This window comes from Lichtheimia ornata (genome assembly GCF_029851405.1).
Source record: "Lichtheimia ornata isolate CBS 291.66 chromosome Unknown scaffold00035, whole genome shotgun sequence".
NCBI lineage: Eukaryota > Fungi > Mucoromycota > Mucoromycetes > Mucorales > Lichtheimiaceae > Lichtheimia > Lichtheimia ornata.
In genome coordinates this window covers 52777-71328 of record NW_026695355.1, presented here as the reverse complement: position 1 = coordinate 71328, position 18552 = coordinate 52777, and the positions used below count along the sequence as shown (strand labels likewise).

The 18552-nt window shown below is 43.9% G+C and overlaps 9 protein-coding genes across 9 annotated transcripts; 4 read left to right on the top strand and 5 right to left on the bottom strand.

Annotated features, from left to right (window-relative positions):
• Positions 1-540: 540 nt before the first annotated feature.
• O0I10_007286 (uncharacterized protein) lies at positions 541-2346 on the top strand (the record flags this gene model as incomplete). Its single annotated transcript, XM_058487304.1, has 7 exons — positions 541-884; positions 946-1149; positions 1201-1443; positions 1498-1875; positions 1941-2079; positions 2142-2267; positions 2323-2346. 7 exons carry the CDS (start codon positions 541-543, stop codon positions 2344-2346), a joined length of 1458 nt encoding a protein of 485 aa, XP_058341865.1.
• Positions 2347-2930: 584 nt separating this feature from the next.
• Positions 2931-3931, top strand: O0I10_007285 (uncharacterized protein; the record flags this gene model as incomplete). Its single annotated transcript, XM_058487303.1, has 5 exons — positions 2931-2973; positions 3054-3125; positions 3190-3486; positions 3554-3729; positions 3797-3931. The coding sequence occupies 5 exons, from the start codon at positions 2931-2933 to the stop codon at positions 3929-3931; spliced, it is 723 nt and encodes a 240-aa protein (XP_058341864.1).
• Positions 3932-4104: 173 nt separating this feature from the next.
• O0I10_007284 (6-phosphofructokinase) lies at positions 4105-7216 on the bottom strand (the record flags this gene model as incomplete). Its single annotated transcript, XM_058487302.1, has 5 exons — positions 4105-5984; positions 6051-6297; positions 6361-6428; positions 6487-6811; positions 6914-7216. The coding sequence occupies 5 exons, from the start codon at positions 7214-7216 to the stop codon at positions 4105-4107; spliced, it is 2823 nt and encodes a 940-aa protein (XP_058341863.1).
• A 706-nt stretch (positions 7217-7922) lies between these two features.
• O0I10_007283 (uncharacterized protein) lies at positions 7923-9162 on the bottom strand (the record flags this gene model as incomplete). The annotated part of the gene is made up of 7 exons (XM_058487301.1): positions 7923-8000; positions 8061-8174; positions 8247-8526; positions 8592-8704; positions 8765-8868; positions 8933-9042; positions 9101-9162. 7 exons carry the CDS (start codon positions 9160-9162, stop codon positions 7923-7925), a joined length of 861 nt encoding a protein of 286 aa, XP_058341862.1.
• A 1073-nt stretch (positions 9163-10235) lies between these two features.
• On the bottom strand, positions 10236-10745 carry O0I10_007282 (uncharacterized protein; the record flags this gene model as incomplete). Its single annotated transcript, XM_058487300.1, has 1 exon — positions 10236-10745. One exon carries the CDS (start codon positions 10743-10745, stop codon positions 10236-10238), a length of 510 nt encoding a protein of 169 aa, XP_058341861.1.
• Positions 10746-10984: 239 nt separating this feature from the next.
• O0I10_007281 (uncharacterized protein) lies at positions 10985-11668 on the bottom strand (the record flags this gene model as incomplete). Its single annotated transcript, XM_058487299.1, has 1 exon — positions 10985-11668. One exon carries the CDS (start codon positions 11666-11668, stop codon positions 10985-10987), a length of 684 nt encoding a protein of 227 aa, XP_058341860.1.
• Positions 11669-12168: 500 nt separating this feature from the next.
• O0I10_007280 (uncharacterized protein) lies at positions 12169-13038 on the top strand (the record flags this gene model as incomplete). The annotated part of the gene is made up of 6 exons (XM_058487298.1): positions 12169-12171; positions 12228-12295; positions 12357-12422; positions 12470-12618; positions 12681-12753; positions 12810-13038. 6 exons carry the CDS (start codon positions 12169-12171, stop codon positions 13036-13038), a joined length of 588 nt encoding a protein of 195 aa, XP_058341859.1.
• Positions 13039-14588: 1550 nt separating this feature from the next.
• On the bottom strand, positions 14589-15790 carry O0I10_007279 (uncharacterized protein; the record flags this gene model as incomplete). Its single annotated transcript, XM_058487297.1, has 2 exons — positions 14589-15529; positions 15607-15790. The coding sequence occupies 2 exons, from the start codon at positions 15788-15790 to the stop codon at positions 14589-14591; spliced, it is 1125 nt and encodes a 374-aa protein (XP_058341858.1).
• A 603-nt stretch (positions 15791-16393) lies between these two features.
• Positions 16394-18443, top strand: O0I10_007278 (uncharacterized protein; the record flags this gene model as incomplete). Its single annotated transcript, XM_058487296.1, has 3 exons — positions 16394-17153; positions 17303-17782; positions 17848-18443. The coding sequence occupies 3 exons, from the start codon at positions 16394-16396 to the stop codon at positions 18441-18443; spliced, it is 1836 nt and encodes a 611-aa protein (XP_058341857.1).
• Positions 18444-18552: the final 109 nt, after the last annotated feature.

Sequence of the window (18552 nt, the reverse complement as noted above, 5' to 3'; positions counted from 1 at the left end):
TCTCTTCTTGATTTGATGCCATCATTGCAGCTTTCAGCCGTTTCTTTACTTCCTACCGTTTGATCACAAATCAACATCCATTATCCTTCCCGGATTTTAGCCCCCTCCCTAACATAATGAGCATCATTTTTTATAGGATACAATGAACTCATGGGTCAATATTTATAAGCTATGGATCAATAATGAAGACAATGAATCTTGGCTATGTATTGTACGTCATGAAAAAGCTGATAATGTATGTATGTAATGTGGGATCTGGAAAGGAATAGGGTGAGGATGATACCAAACTTGGATATGCGGTATTTACGATAACGACTTTGTTTTGGATGTGTATGTCTCCCTATCCAAGAGGTGTGTAATGATAACAGTTTCCCTTTCAGAGTGTTACAATGACCGTGCTTTAGTAGTGGCGGCACACGATTGGCTGTGGTGGGATGCATGGTGTAAGATTGCCGGAGTCCAAAAGCGTCCTTTGACATTATGGGATGCCTCAACCTGTAGGTCGATTCCTTTGCTCTTGCACACACAGACACAGTCGACATGCAGTTTTCAGTACGCACGTTACTGGGAGCATTGTTATTTGGCTTCCTTGGACTGAGCCTAGCATCAGCATCGCCCTCATCTGAAGCCGTCGCCAAGACAACCATACCGATCAATCCCACTTTCAGAAACACGCGCCTAATCCGAGTCGTCGACTTGCGTAGTGGTGTGGTCCATGAGGATATCGGCATCCGTGCAAAGAATATCGACAAAGCATCCGCCAATGAATATATCTTCACGATCCCCAAGAATGCAGAGGAACACGTCGCTAGTATCACGGCTTTCTTGCGTCAGGAACCCAAGACGCCTTTATCCATTGAACAAGCAGGCTTCGACTCTGAAAAGTGAGTTTGTATTAGATACGCGTCTTTTCAACAATAACTTACAAGTGCATTGATATGAAAGGGAAGTACAACTTTACAAGATCACATTTGATACACCTGTGAAGCCAAATGATGAAATCCGCTTTGGTCTCAAGATTGCATCGACTCACAAGTTGGCTCCTTTCCCCGCCAAAGTTCCTCAAGTATCTCGTCAATTTGTCGTCTACAATGATAACGTCTATGTCTATTCGCCTTACTTTACAGATGAAATGAAAACCACCGTGCAGTAAGTACATGGATACCTTTCTCTTTACAATGAAGCTAAATGATACTCTAGGCTTCCATCTCAAGTGGTGCAATCATACACAGGTGGTAAGCATGCCACGCACTCTGGAAACAAGATCGTCTATGGCCCATTCCATGATATGATGCCCGAATCCCATCAAGAGTTATCGATTCATTACGAGTACAGCAAGCCTATCCTTACTGTAGCCGAGCTGGAACGTGATCTTCAGGTGTCGCATTGGGGTAACAATTTGGCTGTGGAGGAGAGCTACAGGTTGCAGCATTCCGGTGCCAGGTTAGTGATCAAATAACATGTTAACAGCCATCATTTACTTACGTATTTATATAGATTGGAGACCGAGTTCAGCCGAGTCACTTATCAAATGACGAGAATGGTGCATGGCCAAACCAATGTGCTCAAGGACTTGACGTTCAAGCTGCCTACACAAGCTCGTGATGTTTACTATCGTGATGAGATTGGCAACGTCTCCACATCCCATTTCCGTCAAGAAGCGGATGGCTCTGTGTTGCAGCTTACACCTCGATATCCCTTGTTTGGTGGTTGGAATTACACATGGTTCCATGGATACAATGTTGATCTCAGCCGATTCGATCGTTACTCCTCAAAGACGGGTCAACATATTTTGAATGTCAACTTTGTTGAAAATGTGCAGGACATGGTTATCGATAAGGCTGTGCTTCGAGTTGTGCTTCCAGAAGGCGTCACGTAAGTGGATTGGGAATCGACATTGGACTTGGATGGTTGCTAAGATACCACCCGCTCATTGATAGGAACGTCAAGGTGCATGCTCCTTTTAGCCTTGATTTGGAAGAACACGGCACACATTTCACCAACTTTGATTCGACTGGTCGTTATCTCGTAGTATTGCAGAAATTCAACGTGGTACGAGAGCATGAACAACCCATTCAGGTAAAGCACGAAAAGAGAGGTCTTGCACTTGGGACATTTTACTGATTAGTTCGTATCCCTAGATCACCTATGAATACCCACCGATTCGATTGCTCCAAAAGCCATTGGTTGTGTCGGCTGCCATTTTCGCTCTATTCTTGCTAAGCATTATTGTGTCAAAAATCAGTTTCACCATTGGCACAACTACCGTAAGTGATTTGCCAAACTCGACAAAGTATCAATATCTAACAACGCTCAATGTAGAAATCGCAAAAAAAGAAGCAATAGAACTACACCACCACCATCCCACAAAGTTCCGTTCATGTAGTTGACGTCCACATGTAATCCAACAATCCCTTTGTATAAAAAAACGAAACAACATATCACAAATTCCTTTTCTTTATGATGCTTCTCCTGGGGGTGGGGTATGAGATGAAGGGTAACTCTATAGAGGAAAACGTCATGTCTATAGCGTGATACGTAGTGCTTAGAGTGGCGTTGATATTTGAGATAAAAGCTGCATGCAGCCACATGAGATCTGTGACATCAGCTAGAGTACATAGCTGCTTAATATACCCTTATATATATCATCTTCCAAAATACAATGACTGACAACATATACGATTCAGGGACGAATGGCTCTAAGTCAAGGGACATTGAATATGGGTAACATCGTATCAAGTTTTCATCATGCCAATTGTCAATAAAGTGGTGCATCTTTTTGCATGATGCACGTGATGTCCATAATGCAGAGGGCTGTGCCAGTCACAATGGATGCTGCATCCCGCCAAGTCAGTTTGACCTTATTCGCCCCTTTTCCCAGTTTCTTTTTCTTTCTCTTTTATTCTGTGAGCACAAGAAAAACACACAACATGAGCGTATCGGTTGCAGATATCTTTGAAGAATATGTGGAAAGTAGGTTGACTATTTTAAGAGCGTTGACTAGGGAGTCAAAGTGTCGTGTCGCTTGTATCAACGTGGGAATTGATGAATAGGTCTCCAAAATCTGCCCGCTGAAATCGATCAAAATATGCATGAACTACGTAGCATGGATGAGGAATTTCAACGTAAGATGGTTTCATTGCTCGTCATCCATTTTCCTTACCACTCTTATCATCCCATGATTCAAAGGCGTGAGAGAAACATACACCAAACATCGACGTTCTTATGCAAAAGCGCTCAAAAATGCAACACCCAACCATTCGACCAACCTCAGCGCGTCGCGATCGCAACTGGAAAAAGAATACCAAAAGGCACTACAGAAGCAAGATGAAAAGATTGAGCTAGCCTTGCGAATGTACGACCTTGTCTCGAGACACATTGAACGAATCGACTCGCAAATGGCCAAGAGTGGCATTGATGGAGGTGATTGGATAGGGAATCGTGCGTCATCTAACCGATCATGGGAAGACCGTTGGCGAAACGAGGGTAAACGGCAACGGTTGGATACAAGAAACAACACAATGGATACTCATGCATGATACCATTTTGACAGGACAACGTAAACGCTCTATCGCACCATCATCATTTCGAAAGCGCGCACCGCGACCAACACCTGCAACAAGCCATCATGGCACTTTGACGGAGCTTGAGATCGATCCAAATGAACCACGTTATTGTATCTGTAACCAAGTATCCTTTGGTGATATGGTGGCATGCGACGGAGAGAATGTAAGCAATGAGAGAGATCAAAAAGGCACGTGATGTAAGATGGCTCATCCTGATGATGATGAATTAGTGTGAGAAGGAATGGTTCCACTATGCATGTGTAGGCCTTGTGGAGCCACCAGCAGGAAAATGGTTCTGTGATGATTGTGCAGCAGAAGATGGATATCGAAAACGCATTAAACGACTAAGCGAAGATATTGCTTGAACATACCCCCCACCCCCATAACAACCTATTGTAGATAAAATGACCCCCATCCCCAAACAAATCAACATATATAAAAAGTGAATGATTTAAAGATTATGAAATGAAGGAACACGAGTAATCTATTTATACATGAGGGAAAATGAACAAAGGTGAAAAGGGAGGGAGCTATTCGTTTAATGCTTATGGAGAACGTTTTGTGCCTGGGAAGTGAATAATCCTCGACCACTAAGCAAATCCACTAATGGTCTATGTTCGTACCACCATGCACCACGAGGTTTACGATTCTTCATGTCGGTAACGGGCTTAAGCTCCTTGACAGAACGATAAGTGACATCGACACCTGAAATACCCACAACAGCAATTGAATCACTGCTCTTGGTAATCTCAACCGGTACATCCCGTCCTTCAGCTTTAGCCTTGTCAAGAGCTTCAAGAGAATGCAATTCAATAAATTCAATAGCACGCATGGCAAGACGTGTAGCACGAATACGATCCATAGGCGAAGGAGTACCACCTTGCTGGATGTGGCCTAACACTGCAGTACGAGAATCAAAGAGCTGATGGCCTTCATCCTTCAAGATATTGCTGATAACATCATTGGTGTAGGTATCGCTGACGCCTTCAGTACGCAAAATAATACGGCCTTCAGATTTGTCAGGATCATCATCAAGGTACAAGTTCATAAGGTGATGGACATCCGCTTGCAATCGTGAAAGAGAGATGCCTTCTTCAGGAATGTAAATTGTGTTTGCACCAGTAGCAAGACCAGCTTCCACAGCCAAGTAACCCGATTTGCCACCTTGTACTTCGACAACAAAGACACGTCGACGAGAAGAGCGTGCTGATTGAACAATAGCATCACATGATTCAACGATGGCGTTAAGGGATGTATCAGAGCCAAGGGAATAATCAGTGCCAGGTACATTGTTGGAAACAGTAGCAGGAATGTGGCACACAGGGATGCACAATGAAGGATACTTTTCACGAGCTTCCTCCAACTTGGTCAAAGCAGTGTAGGCTTCGAAACCACCCACCAACATGAGACCTTGGATGTTGTGTCGTTGTACTTGATATGCCACCATACCCATATCCACATGGATACCAGGTACATCACGATTGGTTCCAAGTTCTGATCCACCATACGATGTCCATCCATCCACACTGATCCATGACAATTCCTCGATAGAGCCACGCACCAAACCAGGGAAGCCGTTATACACAACCAAAGGACGATGACCACGATTCAAAGCACAACGAACAGCTGTACGAGTAGCTGCATTCATACCACCAGCAGGTGCACCCACATGAAGAATGGCAATAGTCATACGTTGATGTTCTGGTAAACGGCGAGACATATCATCAAGGATGGTGCTAGCATTGTATGCTTCGAATTCTTCAGCAAATTGAGGATCCCGTAATTCCATAGCACGTGCAAAATTCTTTTCACTGATAGCCTTGGCGACTTCGTGGGTGAGTTCAACAGCCTTCATAAGGGGACCACTGGTGACCTTGTTGCAGCTCATGCCAATAAGAGGAGATGGGGTATCAGGTGTAGAGCGTAAAACAGCTTCAACAGCTTCAACGGATTGAATGGTTGCGAGGATACGATCAAAAGCTGCAGGTGAACCACCACGTTGAGTGTGACCAAGGGTTGTAACACGAGTGTCGAGATGAAGACGATCAGCAAGAATATCCTTGACATGCTCCGCCTTGATTGGGTTGAGTGATTTATCGATAGCACCTTCGGCAACAATGACGACTGTAATGCGCTTGCCCATTTGTCGATGACGTTGTGCTACATTACACAAAACGGTCTCCCAGTCATCTTCCGGAGGGGGCCGCTCGGGAATGAATACAAAATCAGCACCTGTGGCAATACCCGCCATCAAAGCCAGCCAACCACAATGACGTCCCATCACTTCAATAACGAATGCACGCGAATGCGACATGGCTGTGGTGTTGATCGAATCCACACTCTCACAAATACGGTGCAAAGACGTCACAGCGCCAATCGTAATATCAGTGCTTGACATGTCATTATCAATCGATCCCACTATAAAACATGTGTGTGTCAACAACATCGAATCCTATCCTAGTATGAAGAAAGAAAAAAACGTACCTAAACCAACAATGGTCAAATGCTTGTAGGTATCAGCTTCTTCTTCAGTGATACGCTCAAGTGACTTGAGCTCTTCCACAAGACCACCCCATTCGGAACGAAAGACATCAGCACCCGTCAACGAGCCATCACCACCACACACGATCAAAGAGTCAATGCCTCTTTTGACGAGATTCTCAGCTGCTTGGAGACGACCTTCACGTGTCTTGAAAGGCATGCAACGAGCTGTACCAATAGAAGTGCCACCCTTGTTACACCCTCATAGATTAACATCATGCCATTTTCATCCCACTTGTATTATGCAACTTACCACGCCCAAAAATCCACGCACACTCTTCCAATCCATCTTGCGAATGCATTTGCCACCATCAACCAAACCTTGATACAAAACAAATGAGCATATAGGATTGCATGATTTCCAATAGTAAAGCATTACCTTGATAGCCTTCATAGATACCATACACTTCGCATCCTTTGGAAATACCATAGCGAACAACACCACGTACAGCTGCATTCATACCAGGAGCATCACCACCTGAAGTCAAGACACCAATCTTGCGAGAGCGTTTAACTGCTTGTGACACCTCCTTTATGGAATCGGGTACATCGTCGTCATTGCGCAAGTGTTCTTGGCCGAGTAAGCTTTGAATGACAGGCTTGTCACTGAAGACGACGACATTGTGCAAAGGATCGAGTGCATAGATCTTGCTTGGCTTTGTTTGATAAGGAGCACCAATGGTTTCAAGCTTGGTTTTGATGTTCTAAAGAAACGCGTGTTATGTTTCAGCTCTCTCCCACACAATATAATCATGCCACCCATCACCGCCACGCCCATTCACACAGGACACCCGGTCCAAACTTACGCTCAGGTCACTCGTATTCAATACGACGCTGTATTCTTTCAAAGCCCAATCAATCTCATCAGGAAGTTGTTCTTGACGCATGGCAGAAGGGGATAAAGCAAGCTTAATGGTAAGCTCACTGGTCAAGGAGCTGGAAGCTGCACTGAGCTTGAGCCATACTCGACGTTCACTTGTTGAAACAGCTGTGCGGTCCTCTTGGTCAAGGATTTGTTCAAATCCAAAAGCTGTATAGAATTGTTTGGTGCGTTCAAAGTCTTCGGGTGTAGTTGCCCTTAACACGATATGTGATAATCCCTGTGACATGTTGTATCGATGGGAAAAAAGAAAGAAAAAAGAGAAAGAGGAGGAGGAGGAGGAGAAGGGAAAAGTAGCAGCAGCTGAAATTCGCGGGAAAACCTCGGTTTATAAGGAAACATGAATCGAACGAGATCTCTTGCTTGTATTTCCCTCTCTCATTCCAACCTTCCAGTGTCGCGTGCCCGCCGTGACTTTACTGATTACGCGGATGATGAAAACGCAAAGATGGCCGATAACGATGTATACACATTCCCTGAATCATGTTTCAATCCTCCTTCTACATCATTGTTTACAAGAATAAAGATGTCCATCTTGATACTCTTACCCATTCTTATTATTCATTTGCATCACGATTGATATCATTCATGCTGAAACGCCACACATTCCAAAGCGTATGAGCCTGTGTAACAATAAAAGAAAAGCGGGATTCACCATATACGTCATATCAAAGACATGGTGCCCGTGCAGGATCCGATCATGATCGGTATCAGCTGGAAAACACAGCTTATCATAGTGGCTTATGATACGCCATAGGTGATCTGACTTATAGAGTAGCTATCATGCATGTTGTTTATCACAGTAATAAGCTCAATGCAGCATCATACGACGTTTAGATTGACAAGTAAATGATGAAATGTGCGTGTTTTGATGGATAAAAAAAGTTGTATCTACTGTAAATTTGCAAAAGGAAACAAAGTGATGCTTGGTATTACTAGGTTTGCACTGCAGTATCGCGTTCTTCTTCGTATTCCACTTCCACTCGTGCTCGCTTCTTCTTTGGTCGTTGTTGCTAAGCAAATCACATCATCAGCATAGCCATCCTTTTTGAATCATCTCATGTAACACTTACCACTTCCTCTTCGTCTTCCTCCTCCTGTTCTTCTTCACCCTCCCATTGGAAGCCATCTTCGAGATCCTCCATATCAGACTCATCTTCGAGATCAGACACAAATTCATGCTCCAACTAGAAGAAAAAAAGACCCCCCCTATCATCAGTATCACATAGATGGATCACCGCACATGCTTTGACATTTACCTCGTCCTCGTCCTCTTCTTCTTCTTCTTCCTCAACCTCGTTTTCGTCATCCTCTTCACTCTCTTCATCCTCAGCACCCTCGACATCTTGATCCAGGATCTTTTGCCAGATATCATCGTTGACGTTCAAAGGTGCATCACCGTAGGCCTTGTTCTTTAATCGTTCAATCAATTCCTTCTCAATTGATTTCTCTAGGCGTGCAGCGGCTTCAGCCTTTCTCTCACGAGCAGCTTCACGGCGATCAAGTTTCTTCTTGATGGGGATGAGCTGTGGTCGTTCACTATAAAAGATCGTGATGAATACCTCAACCTGCATCATGCCATTGATCTCTCTCTTGTTACTTACTTTTCCTTTAACTTGAGCTTTCTCATTCTTATCAGGTATTGGGTGATCTTTGTGAGACGTTGCTTGCACTTGTGTTGTAAGAAATTGGGCCAATACATGAGCTCTTTATCAATCTATAAAAGTTCGCTCTCTTGTTAGCATTCCACAAGGTGATCCCTCTCCTCTTTTCTTACCTGTGCCAAAGCCTGTGCATAGTTCTTTGATAATTTGACCTTTTCCCACATCTTGGCCGGAGAATGTGCTCGTTCAGGTGTCTTCATATAGAGATAGATGATACCTACATTGTAGACGGATCAATATGGATAGCTCTCAGGGTACATTAAAGAGTGACAACAAATTACCATCATGCTCCCGAATAGTGGCATAACGACTGTTGGCAAGAGGGCACGATTGACGATTGCAAAGACCAGTGACATTGTATGGATTTCGACAAAAGTTTTGGGTGGTAGTTCTATGCCGAGAATGCGTCAGGATCCATAGGCGATCTGTCAAAGCATGATCGAGCTTACTTGACTTTGTAGGAACAAAAGTGCTGATTGATCACCTGCCAGATAACTTCGTCGGATTGCATATTATAAAGAGAGAATATATATGTTGTTGTTGGTCGTCGAGGTGGGTGATTGCAAAAGAGTGGCGTGCCAAGTGAGTGGGGGGAATGAACTACGCCTCGGTTCCAGAAACGAACAAAAAAATGAGAGCTGCCCTTTGGCAGGAGTTTTATGCAAAGCCACCGACAGTTGGACACTCGCCCCCTTTCCCCGCCAACCATCACATTGTGCAACCCAAATCACCCATCCCAACTCTGATCATCAATACAACCTTGCAGCAAATTTTTGTCGAATGGCATCTAAATCATCTTGATACTATCATCCATACATATTTACATGCTTGAGCAAATGGATAACGTGCATCGTTTCTACCGCGTACGTAAAGAATTCCACATACAACGTTGAGGGTGCAAGAAGGATATCGCTTCACGTTTTTACAAGTCCTCTTCAACTATCATAGTGCGCGTATACATCTTCACATCATACGACCCAAGTGTATCCATCATCACTTTGTTGCATTTCCAACATCATGTACATGTAATTCACATAAAAATCATACATTGTCCCCCTTGCCATCTGTTAGCTGCATCATAAATCGACGAGAAACACGCATTGTAGTATGCTACTATAGCATCTCTTCTGTATTATCAAAACATTGCTATACTTAAAACTTAAAAAGTAGCTTGATACGTGACAACGCAGCTCCCCTATTATGTGCTGTGTAATTGTACGCTTATTCAAAAGCTGTATGTCGAACGTATAAATGTGCTTGATACACATCATACCCCTCATCCAGGAAAATGGGGCAAATCATCATGTGAGGGTAACTGCAAGATGCCGGCTATATTATACAGCCCCCATCGCTATGTCTCCGCTGGCATGCCCGATCCAAATAGGAATCGGCTACCGGTCTGTGCGCATTCGTGACACGTATGCCTTTCCATATATGGCGCAACTCACAAAGTGATGTTGCTTTCAAAGATTTCAAGTTGTGCGTTGCCTAGGCAACGAAGTTACCATGACAACATTTTGCATTCAACCTAATTCGCCAATTCTACGTCCCGTGTCAATCCCTGCTTTTTTGACAGGCCATTCTTTATTTTTCAGAGGATGATGATATGACATGGGTTGATTCATGGTAAAAGTCTTTCAATAATCTAATTGCATTACCAGATTCTATACTCCAGCGTTGCTCATTCAGCTTTTTCATTGCACTTTCACGAGTGACTAATGAAGAATCGGTCATGGTTTGTCGAAGGATGGAGGAAACAGTGTAACAATCAATGATGCCATGCGTGGCACTTTTCCAAAGGTTACATCCAATACGCAACCTGTGTTCCATCATGTCGGCATTCATAGGCTGATCCGTCAAAAAAGGGACGCCGACAATGGGTACACCAGCGATGGTAAAACATTCCGTTAACGAATTCCAGCCACAATGCGAAACAAATAATCCGGTAGCAGAATGATCAAGGATCTTGATTTGAGGAGCCCACTCTACCACCTTGACACGATCACCCATTCTTTTCAACCAGCCTTCAGGGAAGCCATCCTCATCACAAGGGACTATGGGTGCGCGTCCAATAAAATCATCGCCAGCATGCATGGGTCGATAGGATTGTGATGTGTCACGTTTTTCATTGCCCATACAACAGGAAAGCCGACTTTTTCCAAAGCTAAAGCCAACGCGACTTGATCCGCCCAACAAAAATGAGCTTGAGTACCAAGAGCCACATAAATCACTGTCCGAGATTGTTGTTGATCCATCCATTTCATAAGGGAAGAAGCGTCATCACCATCACCATGATCACCGCCACGATCCAATGGGGGTAGATAACCGATAAATCAAGTCTTTGGGATAAATTGATGTAGGGATGTGATATAATCAATGCTATAGGTCTCCTCTTGATCATGGGTAAGCATGCCATCATGGTATTTTGCTTGCTCGCATTGATCAACCAAAGCATCAATCATATCACCCATTTGAGGTAATTGTGCGTGTTGGAGTGTACGATAGTGAGGAATCGTCAATGTACCATGTTGTGGATCAAGTCCCTTATCGCGCACTTGAGGAAGTAGCCGTAGCACTGACCACTTCAAGATTGGAGTAGGCATGTAAATGTACGACTTGACCCCAAGCTTTCTTGCCGCTAGCAATCCCCAATGAGATCCATACATGTCGGTTATAGTTGCCACAGGGTGCCCTTCTTCTCCTATTGACGAGCAATTGCCTATATTGTTTTTGATACCATCCACCATGTCGTTGGCAAGTTGATCAGGCTGCTCCAGCGAATAAATAAAAGGAACATTAATATCGTCACCATCAGGCTCCACATAAAGCTTGATAACTCTCAAACGATGAAGCGGGTTGCTTCCCACGTTGGTCGTTACCCATTTGCTTGACTTGGTGCAGGCGATGTAGATGGTTCCAGTCACATCCGGATTGGCTTGCAATATCTTGTCCGCGAGATTGATGATTCCATAAACATGTCCAGCTGAATCAAAGGTGAGAAAGGCGTAATGAACCATCATGAGCTGTCAATGGGATTGATGTATCATCCACCCCCCTTGAATACTATATAAAACATGAGTGGCTCAGTGACTTTTGTGACATAGAATCTCGCAGCACATGTATTGCTTCACGCTCTCGTTGTACGTGTTGCTACTGCTACGCATTAGGACGACGATTATGTGGAAGTTGAGTACATAATGCTCGCATGGAAGAGGAACATTTGTGAAGCAAGCTTATATAGAATTCGTGATTGCACTCAAACACCCACCAACACCACAAATGCAGCATGCAGCATCCTTTTTATCATACGAATACGTATGATCCATGAGTAGCTTTAATCATTCAATAAAACGTTGCCATGGTAAAAGAAAAGGTAGTCATATCAATTGACAACAAATTTGGAGATCCCAAACGTTGCCCTGCCAACGTCTGTGGCTTGACGTTCAAGCGGTGATTTCCCAATTTCTGCAGCTGTCTTTATTCTTCGTTTTCACACTTCTCTACCACACACATCACCATGGTAAGGAGTCCAATGGAAGTCTCTCTTTATTGTATGCTAATTCGATTGCTGTATAGGGCAAACAAAGGAAAACTAGGCAATTCTCGGTGGCCAAGCGCATGATCAACCCCAATGACTCTAGATTGTACGTAGCTTTTGCCATGGTCTATTCTCTGCTAGCAAGTAAACTGATCTTGTCATTACAGGAAAGCGAACAAGGAAAAGGAAAAGAAGAAGCAGGAAGAAAAGGAAAAGGGAGCAGTTCGACAATTGTAAGTAGCAAGGATAGGGTCACTTTATTATACTAACCAACCATTAGGCCCCAAGTCGCATCATCCATGTTCTTTGAGTACAACTCGGCTCTTGGACCTCCTTATCATGTTCTCGTCGATACCAACTTTATCAACTTTTCTATCCAAAACAAACTCGAGCTCGTCAAGGCAATGATGGATTGCTTGTATGCAAAGTGTAAGTGGCAGGCATGAACAATGATAGGATGACTATGAAACTCATTCCTCCATGGTATATAGCTATCCCATGCATCACAGACTGTGTATTGGCAGAATTGGAAAAGTTGGGTCCTAAATACCGTATTGCGCTCAAGTAAGTCATGATGGATAGGTGATGATATGGGAGTTCTTATATAAGCGTCTATATAGGATTGCACGTGATCCTCGTTTTGAACGATTACCATGCTCGCATAAGGGTACATATGCTGATGATTGCTTAGTACAGCGTGTCATGCAACACAAATGCTACATTGTCGCCACCTGTGATCGAGATTTGAAGCGTCGCATTCGTAAGGTGCCTGGTATTCCCATTATGTACATCTCTGGCAGGAAATATGTGATAGAACGACTTCCTGAGCTTGGTACCAATACATTTTAATCAGCATTGCATCATTTTGTATATATACAAGAGTTATTCCTCATTCACGATATACGGCTTTTGAGCAACATGATGGTGATGGTGATGGTGGTGATGGTGGCTATAAATAGAGATCATGCTAAGAAAGGAATCGGCAAGAAGCTGAGTGTCAATAAGGAGGAGCTGCTGTTGTAAAAGGCGATTTTCGGCCCTTGCGTTTATATGGCACGGGTGGGGCTATATAATACGAAGAGTATATAAAATAAGGGGCTTGCATGTGTGGCAATTCATCATGATTCTTGGCACTTTTGTGGAAAAGGATAGCTTTTATCATATTACATGTTGACTATAAACGTGACACTGTCAAGATCATTTCACTTGTAGTCAAGCACAAACTTGCATAAACAAAGATAGTGGATCGGAAAACACCGTATAGTAATACAAATGCATAGAAAGTTCGGTACTACCCACATTGCATCCAGGGGCCACACTTTCGTTTTTTATGCAACTTGCCCTTGGCTTAACCGAACAACTACGCCACCGGTTGCGAGCTGGGGATAAGATGCAGGTTGAAAGAAAAGTGACAATGAGAAGCCATCTGATGCATATCATGCTTAAAGTACATACTTGCATAAAAGGAAAGTAAGCATCTAAACATCCGCACCATTCATGGGTGGTTTTCTTCGGCTGCTGCCTCCGCGGGTTGTTGATGATTGTGTGTGAATGCTTCTAGAGTATATAGCCAAGAGCAAAAAGAACCATCTCTTGTACAAAAACTTGGTTGGTTACAATGGCCCACCACGTGGTTATCAATTTTTGACTTTTTGGAGATGGTATTAGATCCGGCTAAGTAGCACATAGCTAGAGCGGCTAGTGAAAAAGGAATGAATTAGCGTCTTTGCGCACCATACATTTGCTCGGCTCTCATTCTCGTTTATAGTAGGTGAATGCGCTGTTGCATAACTGCGTGATTGGTGTGGTTTTCTGCAAAAAAGTTGCACACAGTGATCATACCAGAAAAAAAGTTACCCGGCATAACGCTCCATTTCCTTCCATCTACTGTGCTACATGCCGTTTTTTGATGTGATTCTTTGTACGAGTTACCGTTGTTGCATTCCGATCCAATGACAGCGCCACCATCTGCCACTGAGTTATCGTATCCAGATATTCGTTATCGTAATTCCTTTGGGTGTTATCACACTTGGCTGCACACCCTATGCACCATTGTGCATTACTACATGCACTTTCTTTTAGGTAGGAGCGATTGTGTGTTTAGGAGGTAAACGAAAAGACCACCAGCAACAATGGCAGTTTCCAAAAAGGAAAGCTGTGTGGGGTTCCTTTTTTCTTTTGTAACAAATTCATGAGTGTCACTTTCACACATACACAATACACGGACCAATTGTGTGACAAATAGCAAAACTTCCTCTGATCACATGGACTTGGCGATCTGCAAACAAGTTATTACAATAAGAACAATAAACTAAATAACGAATTCTATATGGCAATCCATAAAGGGGGGTGGTGAGGAAATGTGTAAAGAGGGGGGGGAGGGTTGAAGATGCAAGGGTTTACGATAATGCTAATGATGATGATGATGATGGCGATGCAATTGTATCATCGTAACTTGGAGGATGATCCGATACTAATAAAGCACGTTTTGGATTTAATTTGCTGAACCAAGAGGATGATGAAGATGATGAGGATGGACGTGCCATTGGTGAAGGTGAATAGGCTGGTGCTGGTGCATGCACTGTTTCGTATGCTGGAAGGGTAATGTAATCCTCAATGGTATCCATGATGACCGAAACAGGTGCATCCATGAGAACTTCCTTTGGTGTGCCATCATCCATTGTAAAATGAAGAGCGATTTGAATCCAATGGCGTACACGTATGTTGGGATTGACTGTGGATGGATGTAGCTGCAATGTGTGTTTGTCTGGAACGGCGAATACGCAACGTAATTCGGTATGTGCACCATGAAGTAGGCGATGATCTAAGATGGGTGGGTCTCGTGGGGCAAGGGTGATTTCGTGATGAAGAATTCGGGTAGTGCGTTTTGCACGTGCTCTGAACTTTTGGCGTTCGATAAGTTTTACACAAAGGTCATTGATGGCGCCAGGTGGATGAGAAAAGGAGAAAGAAAGTGCCAAAGGTGTGCCAGGTGTGATATGGGCTGATTCAACAAGCACATGCAGCTCCTGGCCATTGGGGCTAAGGGTGTGAGTTTGAGTAATGCAACGAGGCACACTATCCTGTGGCAATCGTACAAGTACTACAGGCCGTTGAGATTTGATATGCGTGGTAAAAGGTGCCCATGCGGGTTTCATCTGCACCTGACACAACAATTTGTATCGCACATGGCCTAATCCACATTCAACGGACTCTGACAGCGCATTGGATAATAGTATTTCAAATGGGAAAGCATGGGCACCTCGTTTCAGTGATACAGGTGAACGGCTGATGGGAATTACAGAATCGACAATGACATGTTTATCCCAATGTTGTGAAGCTGTGAAGATGTAAATGATTAATTTATGGATGATGCTGCAATGTTGTTGTTGTTGTTGTTGTTGTGTTATGTGCTACCTTCAGGCCAAAGTGTTTTAGCAGTGCCAACAAATTGGATGGTGACAGATTGAATAAGGGCAGGGTGGGAAAGCTGCAAACGAATAAGGCCACGGAGGATGTTGATTGTGTGCTTATCTTTGGGGTGACCACGCAAGTAAACAACAGGTTCAACCAGCTGGATGGAAAGTGATTTGCGAAACATCGCACAAAAGCGGGTGTGATGTTGTGGATATTCTTTGTTTGGTGGTGGTGGTGGTGGTGGTGGCAAAAGGGAAAGGGAAAAAAAAAAGAAGAAAGTAAAAAGAGAGAAGAGAAAGAGAGAGAGACACAAGCAAGAATAGCAGCAGCAGCAGCAACAACAAGGGCGAAAAAAAAGGACATGCTCCCTAATTCAAGGTATTGGATGTTGATGGATGATGATGGTGGATGATGATGATGAGAGAAGAACTCACATACACATGCTCCTGCATAATACCCCGCCCTCCAGTACCTCCTTTTCTCTCCTCAATGAACCGCCATTCTATTATTATTATTAGTATTATTATACGGTAAAAGTGGGATTGAATGGGATGGGAAAGAAAATCGGCTCATCACTTGTTTCAGTCCGCCTTTTTGGTGGGTGCATGGTGGGTGAATAGACCCAAATGCCGTAATAAATGGCACTATTCATGTAGCTCGCAACCACTCTCCTTTCTCTTTTTCTTTAGCTTCCTTTTCTTTTCTTTCTCTCTCTTTCTCTTTCATCTTTTTATTCTTTTCAGACATCGGCAGTGCCTTTCAAGGCTGCAGCTTGCCCCCGTCTGCTATGCACTCACTTGTTATCCAACGCTATGATGTGATTACTCCAGAGCGCTCCATGCCCTCCAGTCCTACTCTCTCAGCTGCCACAGTTACACACACAACAGCAACCACTCGACATGAACATGTCCAAGATCAACAACCTCCCTCTGTCGATTTGGTGGAATTGACAAAGCGTCTCCAAAAGGCAGCTGCGTCTCGATCCTCCTCCTCCACAAGGCCACGATCGCAATTGTTCCAATCTTCCAAGCCACCTTCTCCCTCCAACTCGTCCTCATCTTCAACGACATCGTCATCTCCAGGCCAATTAGCAGCAAGCAAGTCCATGACTACTCCTGGTAGAGCTGCGCAACAGCAACAGCAACAGCAAGTGCCGCAACATAACACTGCAAGTAGTATTCGTCCACCGCTGACCCATCGATCAGCAAGTGCAACCACACCCTCTCAATTTGTATTCAAGAAGCCTGAATATGATCAAGTGTATCATAAGACTCATTTCCATCATCATCAAGCACCTCCACCACCATCCTCACCCTCTTCCAAAGTCACCATCTCTGCACCTTCATCACCAAGGGATTCGTTCCTAGGCTGGTCTGATCTGAGACGTCTCTTTCTCTCCTCCGATCCAGCCCCGCCACCACCTCCATCCACATCTTCAAGTGTCACAGAACATTCATCCACAACTACTACAACCACAACAACAAAACCACAAGCCGTTTTTGCGAACCAATTTCGTCAAGACATTGAAGCACGCTATGGCAAATGGGGTAAGTTAATTGTGGGGGTGGGATGTGTGTGTGTGATATGAGATGAGATGCAGGGTTGTGTGTGTGTGTGTGTGTGTGAATCTACAAACAAATGGGTCACACGAGATACTCATTGTTTTCTTTTTTTCTACGTTTACTTTTTTACTCAGGTCGTTACATTGGAAAGGGAGCAGGCGGATGTGTACGACTGATAAGACGTTCCTCCGACAACAAGACCTTTGCCGTTAAACGGTTCCGAAAGCAACTACCTTCTGAATCGGACAAGGATTACATTAAGAAGGTCACTGCTGAATTCTGCATTGGATCCACGCTCCATCATCCAAACATCATTGAAACTCTCGACATCATTCAAGAAGGAAACTTGTTTTATGAAATCATGGAATACGCTCCAAACGACTTGTTCAATGTCGTCATGAGTGGCATGATGTCTCGTGAAGAAATCGCTTGCTGTTGGCGACAATTACTACAAGGTCTTGAATATCTACATGGCATGGGCATTGCACATCGTGATCTCAAGTTGGATAATCTCGTCCTTGATCATCAAGGCATCCTCAAGATCATTGATTTTGGCTGCTCCTGCGTATTCAAACCACCATTCGATAACACCAACACGATCGAACGATGCAAAGGTAAGCCCCCCCAAAAAGATTCTACAATGATCTTTATCTCATCTCCCTTTTAATAATAATAATAGGTGTATGCGGTTCAGATCCTTATATTGCACCCGAGATATTCCAGCAACAGACCTATGATCCACGTGCCAGCGACATTTGGTCATGCAGCATTATCTTCGTTTGTATGACAATTCGTCGTTTCCCATGGCGTATCGCTCGTGCAAATGACCCCTCTTTCCGCGCTTTTGCTACCAATCACAATCATCAGCAATTGCGCATCCTCAAGTTATTGCCACGTGATGCTCGTCCTGTTATTGCCTCCATGATGCATGTCGATCCCAATCATCGTGCATCTCTTTCTACTATCATGGCCGATAAGTGGGTCCAGAATATCGATGTTTGTACCGAGGATACTGCCGGCACATGCCATGTACATCACGTCTTGACGCCATCACCTTCCACAGAACGTGGTAACCTCGTGCTCATTGCTGATGAACCACCAGGCACCGTGGCCGAAAAAGAACGTCGTCGTCGTCCACCACCCACACCTCTTCCATTACAACAACCTCAACAACAACAACAGCAGCATGAAAAACGCATGCATCCAACACCACCTCCACCACCTCCTCCTCACCGTCCTCCAATTGCCATCAACAACAATAATCCAAAAGTCTAAATCACTCTCTCATTCTGTATATCAACCATTCACATTCATTTTTCTTTCAACTCTTACCCCATCTCATTCAACATCATCATGTTTTTTCTTCTTCTTCTTCTTCAACTAC